This window comes from Bos indicus, chromosome X, assembly GCF_029378745.1.
Source record: "Bos indicus isolate NIAB-ARS_2022 breed Sahiwal x Tharparkar chromosome X, NIAB-ARS_B.indTharparkar_mat_pri_1.0, whole genome shotgun sequence".
NCBI lineage: Eukaryota > Metazoa > Chordata > Mammalia > Artiodactyla > Bovidae > Bos > Bos indicus.
In genome coordinates, this window is record NC_091789.1 from 79,745,995 (window position 1) to 79,757,007 (window position 11,013).

The 11,013-nt window shown below is 40.1% G+C and overlaps 1 protein-coding gene across 1 annotated transcript; it reads left to right on the forward strand.

Moving 5' to 3' along the window:
• Positions 1-6,965: 6,965 nt before the first annotated feature.
• On the forward strand, positions 6,966-8,464 carry LOC139180969 (E3 ubiquitin-protein ligase MARCHF5-like). The gene has a single exon (XM_070783600.1). It carries the CDS (start codon positions 6,990-6,992, stop codon positions 7,800-7,802), a length of 813 nt encoding a protein of 270 aa, XP_070639701.1. The 5' UTR covers positions 6,966-6,989; the 3' UTR covers positions 7,803-8,464.
• The last annotated feature ends 2,549 nt before the right edge of the window (positions 8,465-11,013 follow it).

Below are 11,013 nucleotides of genomic sequence, written 5' to 3' on the forward strand. Positions count from 1 at the left end.
TGTAAGGTACAGCTGGAGAGGAGGCAATGAAGAAAGGAAGACGACCTCAACTGAGACAGGTTACCTTTATTCAGGCAAGGAGGGGCGACAGTCGGTCTAACCACCAGGCTGACCGCGAGCGGGATCAGGGAGGCTTCATATTTAAGGGGAGGTTTTTCAGAAGCTATATAGGAAGATTTAGTTAGGCGGGGCGTTCTGGGTAATCTTTAGCTGAGATGGCAGTTTGCGGATGAACGGAGACGGGTGGCGGGGTGAGGGAGGGGCGGGGAGTGGTCCCTAGCAGGGGATTGAAAGCTCGGGCTGATGCAATCTGCTCTGAGTATCCGGGTGGGACTTGAAGTTCAGTCTTGTTTTCCCCAAGTCAGGTGGTTCAACAAGGGCCTTTGAGGTGTTTTATCTCCTTTATCTAGGCCTGAGGTCTTTGAGGGCATTACCTCCTTTTTCCAGGCCCGAGGACTCCTTCAAGTTATATTAAGTGAAAGAAGCCATGTTAAAAAGGGTATATACTCTATGTTTCTGTTTACATAACATTATGGAAAAGGAAATATTGACAATATTGACCAAAAAAATCAGTATTTGCCAGGAACTGCAAAGGAGGGCAGCACAAAGGAATTTGGGAAGGGAGTGTAGGATGGAACTGTTCTGAATCTCAAGTTTCATGTTTACATGATTGTATGACTTTTCAAAATGCACTCATAAAATTTTGCAGTATTTAATCTATGTAAATTATGCCTCAAATATTAAAAGTTTTAAATGTCAATTAGATTTTTTCAGTCTTAGGAAGTGCAGCCTAAATGCCAAAGTTAGATGTTTGGAATTTAAACATTACAAAAACAAAGGAATACAAAATCTAAGTTAAGGATCAGATCAGATCAGATCAGATCAGTCACTCAGTCGTGTCTGACTCTTTGCGACCCCATGAATCGCAGCACGCCAGGCCTCCCTGTCCATCACCAACTCCCGGAGTTCACTCAGACTCACGTCCATTGAGTTAGTGATGCCATCCAGCCATCTCATCCTCCGTCGTCCCCTTCTCCTGCCCCCAATCCCTCCCAGCATCAGAGTCTTTTCCAATGAGTCAACTCTTCACATGAGGTGGCCAAAGTACTGGAGTTTCAGCTTTAGTATCATTCCTTCCAAAGAAATCCCAGGGCTGATCTCCTTCAGAATGGACTGGTTGGATCTCCTTGCAGTCCAAGGGACTCTCAAGAGTCTTCTCCAACACCACAGTTCAAAAGCATCAATTCTTCGGCTCTCAGCCTTCTTCGCAGTCCAACTCTCACATCCATACATGACCACAGGAAAAACCATAGCTAAGGAGGTAAATCCTAAATAGAGAACTCCGTTTGATATCTATTTTCTTGTCCAAGTCCAGTCAATTCTCATACACAGGTATTTTTGCTTGTTTAGTTCCCCTTTATTCTCCCTTGATTCAAACTGAACTATCTCTGAATTCCTATAACCACCAAGGATACAGTGGATCTTTATCTTTTCCCTAAGTCAAACAGAGAGAAATAAATGCCTATATACGCAGACATAAGCACACACAAACGCTGAGCTTCAGACTCAGTATCTAGCATAGTATCTTGTTCCAGTAGATATTAATATTCTTGGTGATGTTTTGGGGCACCACCAGCTCTTCTATCCTTTCCTTACAAAAAAGTATGCTGTCTTCTGACTTTTCATTTTTGATCCTGTTTTAGCTAGTATATACACTCTACTTTCTCTCTGTCCAAACCTACTATGCTGCTGCTGCTGCTAAGTCACTTCAGTAGTGTCTGACCCTGTGCAACCCCATAAACAGCAGCCCACCAGGCTCCTCTGTCCCTGGGATTCTCCAGGCAAGATTACTGGAGTGGGTTGCCATTTCCTTCTCCAATGCATGAAAGTGAATAGTGAAAGTGAAGTCGCTCAGTCATATCCAACTCGTAGTGACCCCAAGGACTGCAGCCTACCAGGCTCCTCTGTCAATGGGATTTTCCAGGCAAGAGTACTGGAGTGGAGTGCCATTGCCTTCTCCGAAACCTACTATACTTTGCTCTTAATATTTAAGACTAATCACGAACATGTGTAAACTCCAAAGCAGTATACTGCCAGCAAAGTTCACCAGAATACAACCTAGGAAAATATGAAAGAAAAAAGAAAGATTTTTTCCTGCTACAAAAAATGCGAGATTTAGTTGTCAGTGTTTGTTCACATTTTTGTTTTGTTTTCTTTTGCTTTGTTATATATACCTCTATGGCTTCCTGTGAACTAGATAGCAGCTGTGGGTACACATCAAAGATACCATCTGTCTTAATAAGGCAATTATCACTTGAATCACCCTGATGCCTTACTGCTAGTGAGCAATGCTGAAATGTCAAGAAAACTGAAAAACTGTCAAGCAAATGAGACATTTTTTACATGATATTTACATATCAGGAAGTGATAAGATCTCCCTTTTTAGCTACTATGACTTGCCAACAAACATGTTAAAGAGAATAAAGAAGATTTAGAAGAATGGCTTAATTTTTAAATTAAATTAGAATTTAAAATAATAGATTAACCTTGCATTTAAGCTACAATAACACATATTCTGATTTCAGTGCTCTCAGTGGAACAGGATCCAAAAATAATCAAATTAATCCAGAATATATATACCCCTCTGGAAAATCAAATTAAAAGAGGAGTAGCAACAAGGGCTAAGATAACGTCTTTTTATTTTTACTACTCTCTCCTGTACTGGAAGCATTTGTTTGCAAATCTGAGAAAAGAAAATAACAAAGAGAGAAATAACTGCAAAGAAGAGTTGTAAAACTATTTGTTAAAATGCAAATTGACAGAAAAAAGAAAATGAAGTTTAATCTTCACTCCATCCAAAATCTCTTGAGAGTGTTAGGTAATGAAAAACTGTAATACAAAACCAGCATAAGATAAAACAAAGAGGGAATAGAAATGCTGAAACTCAGCTTGCTTACTTGAACATGTGAGGGTCAGTACAGTCTACAGTAAAGACTGCATCTTGACAGTCAAGACAATGTGTGGTACTTATTAGTCCAAATTAAGAGTATTGTGAGCATCAAATGAGATACAAATATGAAAGAACTATAAACTTTAGAGTAGTATGTCAATAATATATCGAGGGTAATGATTATTATTAGTTTATACTGGAGTCCCAAAATTCTATTTCTCTAAAATTGCCAAACAAAATCAGAAATTATAATAAATACAAAAGGAAAAAAAAAAAAAAAGAAACTAAGTACCCTTTAGAGTTACCTTTTTTTCTAGGTAACAGAGAATTCTTTATCTTATTTTCATTTCATTTTCATTTGTTCTATAAAATAGAGTAGGAGTTACCACTTATATTTTACTAGTACACTAGCATCTGTCATCTACTGGGTCAAGACCCTAGACTAATTTGTTATACTTTGTGATTCTAATACTCGGAATATTTTATCTCTGAGAACAATTTACAACTCTGTTTGAGGTGAGTAAATGTCTCTACCTTTTGATTAGTAGAGTGAGACCCAAGAGACCCAAGCAGTTCCCATACAGTGAATTCAGAGAAAAACTTAATGAAAAAATAACCCACAGTGGTAAAAGAAACTGAGACTCTTTGAGCCTTATCTATCTTTCATTAGTGGGTTTAGATTTCCATGAAGACCTGATAATGGCTCAGTTCAACACTTCAGACTCAATTGTCAAATTGGACATAGTCTAGAAAGGAGGCTGGCCTGAAGAAAGTCCTAACCCTTACTCTACCCCTTACAAGCTGAGTTACTTTAGGGAAATCATATTTCCTTCTGGGTTTTTCTCCCTTTAATCTATAAACAAAGGGACACAAAGTCATTTTAAGCTCTAAAATTCTACCTTTTAACTGGATTGGTGAGTGTCCTTTTCCTTCTCCCACTCTGTGTGTCTTCTCCTGAAATAATGCTCTTAGCAAACATGTGTGACTTTTCCCTGACAGAGAAGGACTGCTTTTCTATTGTGAATATATAATTCCCATAAGAAAAGAGAAAGCCATGTAGAGAAAATGAAGTACCCTTGTGCATGTCTTAGATAAATAAACATTTGACTTACAAAAGAGTATTAGATACAAAACCTTGAAAAGCACACATAATATTTCTAGAAGACAGCAGTTCTTAGGAGAAAAAAAAAAAAACTAACAAACTTGCCTTCAGTTCAGTTCAGTCACTCAGTTGTGTCCGACTTTTTGTGACCCCATGGACTGCAGCACTGCCAGGCTTCCCTGTCCATCACCAACTCCCAGAGCTTGCTCAAACTCACGTCCATCAAGTTGGTGATGCCATCCAACCATCTCATCCTCTGTCGTCCCCTTCTCCTCCAGCCTTGAAACTTTCCCAGCATCAGGGTCTTTTCCAATGAGTCAGTTCTTCGCATCAGGTGGCCAAAGTATTGGAGTTTCAGCTTCAGCATCAGTCGTTCCAATGGATGTTCAGGACTGATTTCCTTTAGGATGGACTGGTTGGATCTCCTTGCAGTCCAAGGGACTCTCAAGAGTCTTTTCCAACACCACAATTCAAAAGCATCAATTCTTTGGTGCTCAACTTTCTGAATGGTCCAGCTTTCACATCCATACATGGCTACGGTTTCCCAACTAACTGGTCTTGGGAAGCTGTAAAATTGATTTGGTTTTCTTGCATTGGTTTTTATATCACAAGAAGGTAACACAGTACTCCTGTAGCCAAAAAAGGATTACTGCAGTAGCAATAATGTCATTTTTCAATTTTTAAACTCAGTTACACCTCTTAAGAGAGCCAACCACCTACCTGATATATAGGTGACTATGTGCTGTGCGACTACAGTAACAATGGAAAGGGCACATACAAACTCTCATTCTCTCTCATCAAACTTCCTTATTGGTTTAATGCCCAAAAATGCCTGTATGCCGCAAGTGGTTCCAAAATTTTAACCTTCATTTGATCAGTAAAAGTTCCAGAGAAAAAATTTAGATGGAAGTAGGGTCTAATTATAGGCAGCCAGATTTTTATTTTACCAAGTAAACATAAAAATCAGCTGCCATTTACTGTTTGCCATCATTTCATTAAGATTAGTACCAAAAAGGTAAAGAGTACATTTTTATTTTATTTATTTTATTTTTTTAGTTTACAATATTGTATTGGTTTTGCCATACATCAACATGCATCTGCCACAGGTGTACATGTGTTCCCCATCCTGAGCCCCCCTTCCACGACCCTCCCCATACCATCCCTCTGGGTCATCCCAGTGCACCAGCCCCAAGCTTCCTGTATCCCACATCGAACCTGGACTGGCGATTCATTTCTTATATGATATTATACATGTTTTAATGCCATTCTCCCAAATCATCCCCACCTCCCTCTCCCACAGAGTCCAAAAGACTGTTCTATACATCTATGTCTCTTTTGCTGTCTCGCGTACAGGGTTGTCATTACCATGTTTCTAAATTTCATATATTTTCTTTAGTAAACTGTATTGGTGATTTACTTTCTGGCTTACTTCACTCTGTATAATAGGCTCCAGTTTCATCTACCTCATTAGAACTGATTCAAATGTATTCTTTTCATCCACAACCACCTGTGGCAGCCCAAGCGGCCCTCGGCACCAAAGAAGACTCAGACTCGCAAATGACCCCGGCGTGGCAAAGTCTGCGGACGCGCTGGCTGGGTGGATATTTATTACTTTCTTCCTTTTGGGTACGAAGTATGCAGAATCACAGACCTTTTTCAAAGAGGCTTCTAGACAACAAGAGAAAACCCCTCCCTGAGCCCCCGGCACCAGGATGGGGGTGGAGCCGGGGCCCGATCGCTCCCAGCGGTCGCCCCGGCCCTGCTGCTCGGAGGCTCCCGGCCGGGGTGTGTCCCAGAACTGCCAGCAGTGGGGTCCCTTTACTTGAAGTTCTCCTTCAGTGTAAATTAAAGTGATCTCCTTTGCTTCCTTGCCTCCCACCTCACCCCTTTTTGCACATGACCTGACCCCCCGCTCTTGTGGCTGGCTGTGATCTCGCGGGATCACAGGACTGAGACTTGGTCTCGGGTCAGGGTGTTTGAATGTCTGTAGGAAAGGAGTTCATGGTGGGGAGTTGTTTTCATTTGAGAATTGTATAGTATTTATTGATTGTGTCTACTGCCAACGTTTATATCCAATTCTAAGATTTCTGGGAAAAAAAAAAAAATTCTTGTTTCTTGCTGCTCAGAAAAAGTTTACTGAAAATAGCAGTTCCCTAAAAGCACTGAAATCTGCGGTCTGTCTTCTGCTGGAATAACGTTTACAAGTGCGGCGGGTTCCCCCGCCACGCAGTCACGAGGGAGGCACGGTACTCTGCTGGCGTCCGCCCGGCTGGAGGCAGGCGAGCCGTGCCAACACAGCCCTCGCCCGGTACGTTGGGGGTCACACGCCCATGATTGTTCACTTTAATAAAGACAGATTTTGGGGTAAAGTAGAAAAAAAAAAAATGTATTCTTTTTAACGGCTGAGTAATACTCCATTGTGTATATGTACCACAGCTTTCTTATCTACTCATCTGCTGATGGACATCTAGGTTGCTTCCATGTCCTGGCTATTATAAACAGTGCTGCGATGAACATTGGGGTACATGTGTCTCTTTCAATTCTGGTTTCCTCCGTGTGTATGCCCAGCAGCGCATTTTTAAATTAATTTCTTTAACTGGAGGTTAATTACTTTACAATATTGTGATGGTTTTGCCATACATCAACATGGGTATACATGTGTCTCCCCCCATCCTGAACCCCTCCTCCCACTTCCTTTCCCACCCTGAATTTTTAAAATAAATACATTTATCTGGGGACGCCCTCAGCCGCGCACCGCCACCGCCGGGCTCACGGAGCCGCCCCGGGAGGCTGGGTGGCGGGTTCGCGGCTGCCACCGGACTGAGGCCTACTCCGCCACCTCTCAGTGCTATTGTCCAGGGCCCGGCCCTGACCAGGCACACCGGAGAGGCGAGTGCACCAGCTCCACCGAAGATGCCAGACTAAGCCCTACAGCAGATGCTGGACAGAAGTTGCTGGGTGTGTTTTGCCACTGATGAAGATAATAAAACAGCTGAATGGGTGAGACCATGCAGATGCAGAGGATCTACAAAATGGGTTCACCAGGCTTGTCTACAGTGCTGGGTGGATGAAAAACAAAGAGGAAACAGTACAGCCAGAGTGGCATGTCCTCAGTGCAATGCTGAATACTTAATAGTTTTTCCAAAGTTGGGTCCAGTTGTTTACATCTTGGATCTTGCAGATAGACTGATCTCAAAAGCCTGTCCATTTGCTGCAGCAGGAATAATGGTTGGCTCCATCTATTGGACAGCTGTGACTTACGGACAGGTGACAGTGATGCAGGTTGTAGGCCATAAAGAAGGTCTGGATGTTATGGAGAGAGTTGATCCTTTATTCCTTTTAATTGGACTTCCTACTATTCCGGTCATGCTGATACTAGGCAAGATGATTCGCTGGGAGGACTATGTGCTTAGACTCTGGCGCAAATACTCAAATAAACCACAAATTTTGAACAGTATATTCCCAGGGATTGGTTGTCCTGTTCCTCGAATTCCAGCTGAGGCTAATCCTTTAGCAGATCATGTCTCTGCCACCCGAATTTTGTGTGGAGCCCTTGTTTTTCCTACTATTGTGACAATAGTTGGTAAACTAATGTTCAGTAGTGTTAACTCTAATTTACAAAGGACAATCTTGGGTGGAATTGCTTTTGTTGCCATTAAAGGAGCATTCAAGGTTTACTTCAAACAGCAGCAATATTTACGTCAGGCACATCACAAAATCCTAAATTACCCAGAGCAAGAAGAAGCATAAAACTGCGACTTCTTGTTGTTCTGCAGTCCTCCCATTCTTAGGAGTCTGTTGTGTCGTTCTGATTCCATCATTGATGCACAGTAATGGAGACTTGTAATAAGCTGCTGCTCTCATATTTTTAAGAAATATAATAAAGCACTTAGGGCAGGGGAAACCCCCTCAGTAATCACGGAACCTAAGGATGTGATTTGTTTTCCTTGTTTTGTATGTACTTCTTTCATGGCGGTCATCTGAACCATTATCTTAGCATGGTGAACCTGAGTTTTGTTCATATTTTCCTCAAGACAGAAATGTAAAGATCAAACTGTGCAAATATTTAAAAATACACATGCTATTTTATTCAAATGCCTCTTTTGTACATGTTCATGTTCAGTGTTTTCTTAGAATTAGCAACTCAATGAAGGTACTGTGAGGATTTTTCTCACTGGCATAATTTGATTACAGGCTAAGCAGAAGTATATGTTAATATGAGGAAATGTAAATTAGTTATAAATAATTAACAAACCAAAAATGTATGTAAACATTCAAATGATTATCTGAACAAATGCAATTTTGTTGTGTTTTTCTTAACCCATGTGATGTCCTCCAAAATGTGTAGGGTAAAAATTCACAGGGCTTCCAGATCACTTTTTCACTATTAAATTTTATTTATATAATGTTGACATCTCATAGTTCATGATGTAATTTTTTTAATTAATTTTATTTTATTTTTAAACCTTACATAATTGTATTAGTTTTGCCAAATAACAAAATGAATCCACCACAGGTATACATGTGTTCCCCATCCTGAACCCTCCTCCCTCCTCCCTCCCCATACCATCCCTCTGGGTTGTCCCAGTGCACTAGCCCCAAGCATCCAGCATCGTGCATTGAACCTGGACTGGCATCTCGTTTCATACATGACATTTCACATGTTTCAATGCCATTCTCCCAAATCTTCCCACCCTCTCCCTCTCCCACAGAGTCCATAAGACTGTTCTATACATCAGTGTCTCTTTTGCTGTCTCGTACACAGGGTTATCGTTACCATCTTTCTAAATTCCATATATATGCGTTAGTATACTGTAATGGTGTTTTTCCTTCTGGCTTACTTCACTCTGTATAATAGGCTCCAGTTTCATCCACCTCATTAGAACTGATTCAAATGTATTCTTTTTAATGGCTGAGTAATACTCCATTGTGTATATGTACCACAGCTTTCTTATCCAGTCATCTGCTGATGGACATCTAGGTTGCTTCCATGTCCTGGCATGATGTAATTGTGACTCATGCAGTCTTAATTACTGTGTGCGTGTGTGTGTATGTGTGTGTGAGAGAGAGAGATAGACAGACAAACTGACACAGAGACACAGACATCAGGTCCTTCCATCACTGGAGAAAGTTTTTTAATTCATATTTCTAGAAAATAGAACTGACAGTTTATAGTAGTTTGAGCACAGAGAACGATTTGCAGAAAATCAATAGTTATTTTACTCTCCTCTCTCATCGATTCAGTTATTCAGGTATTTGCTGGTCACCTCCTGCTTGCCCAGGCATTATGCAAAGTGCTGTGTGGGATACAGTGGTGAACACAACAGACTTGGTTCCTGCTTTTATGTAGTTTACAGTCTAATTTCAACAGACAGAAAACCAGCAGTGAGTAAACCAAGGTGAGGCCTTGAGCTCTTTGTTTTTATACCAGTCAGTGAGGAATAATTATGAAAATAAGAAGTCTTGAGCAAATATTAAGGTCATTGTTTTGTGAGATTATTATGAGGAAAAAAAAATACTAATGTTTTTAAGTTTAAATTGCTTGTCATATTGAGGAGGCTAGCACCTTAATAATCACTGTATAACTAGTTTTATATTCATTTTTCAAAAGCAGTTATTTAAGCTGTTCAGTAGTGGCCCTTTTAATGTTCAGCAATCTGAATGGTCTTGGAGTTATTTTCAGGAATTAATATTAAATTTTTTAAAGATAGTTCCAAAAACCCTATTTATTTTCTAATTCACAGTATCTAATGCATGACAATATGAATGTTCCCCCTTACCGATTAAGTGGCCACTTTTCTTTAGGATTGTAGCAAATATAGATTGAGCTTTGTTAGATTGCAATGATGTATGCTAATTTAGTAATTTAAGACTGGTACCTTTCTATAGTGTGAATGTCTTAATTTTGAGTAATAACATGAAATTTATGTGAATGACTATTGAACATTCAAAGTTGTATTTACTTAGTAAGGGGATATTTGAATGACAGCCTTTATTAAGAATCCTGCTATAGTTCTGAAGGGGAAATATAAAAATCTGTGATTATATATAAAAATAGCAGATTATTAGCTATAATTATAAAATATATTGGCTTTTCTTTAATTTTTGGTATGAAAAGACTGGATATTTCCTGCATAATTTTGTTATATAGAACAGCTTTTAGCAGACTTTACTAAAGTTATACAAGCACATAGTTCTCCATTTAATACTATATGCCCAAAATGGGGGAGTAACTGCTTGGGTTTGTTTGGCATCAGGGCTTGTGAGGCCAGAGGAGCAACTCTAATCCTTTGGGGGTAGGGAGAAGAAGTTTCTAGGGCTCTGGGGGGAATTGCAAGTGCCTGGGGACTGGAGGAGCCTCAGCCTCAGGATGGAAAATTTGGAAATCTAAAGAGCCTTAGCTCAAGAAGTACCATGTACCAGCCTCTTGAGAAAGTGGCCCACACCACCCTGAAGCAACAAAATCGTAGGCTAACTAAAGTTGGGTGGACCTGGGTGGAAATCCTAATTCTGCTTTTAATAATTATTGGTATGACTTTGATCAAGCAACTTACGTCTTAGCCACGGTGTTCTTCGTCTCTGAAATATGAGTAATACTTTATTTCAGAAGACTGTTTCTAGGATTAACTGAGAAATTAAAGGAACAGAGGCACTTTAAGCTCAGAATAGCCCCTGCAGAGTAGCAGTGTCTCAGTTGCTGAACTCTAGGAAGAGGGAATGAGGTGGTAAGAGAAACACCAGGGGACAGACTAAAGGAATGCTCTAGACTTTGGGGATGGGTGGGTATATTTGTGTTTTCCAATTTATTTTCACATTGCTTTACTGTGTTATTTCTATAAATGTTAATGTTTTAAACCTCTTTTATAAAATTCAGTGACAACTAGCAGAATTCTCTTGTTTGCAGAAATTAACTTATCTCAAAAGTGACAGAAAATATTGTTCATCATTACATGATTATCAA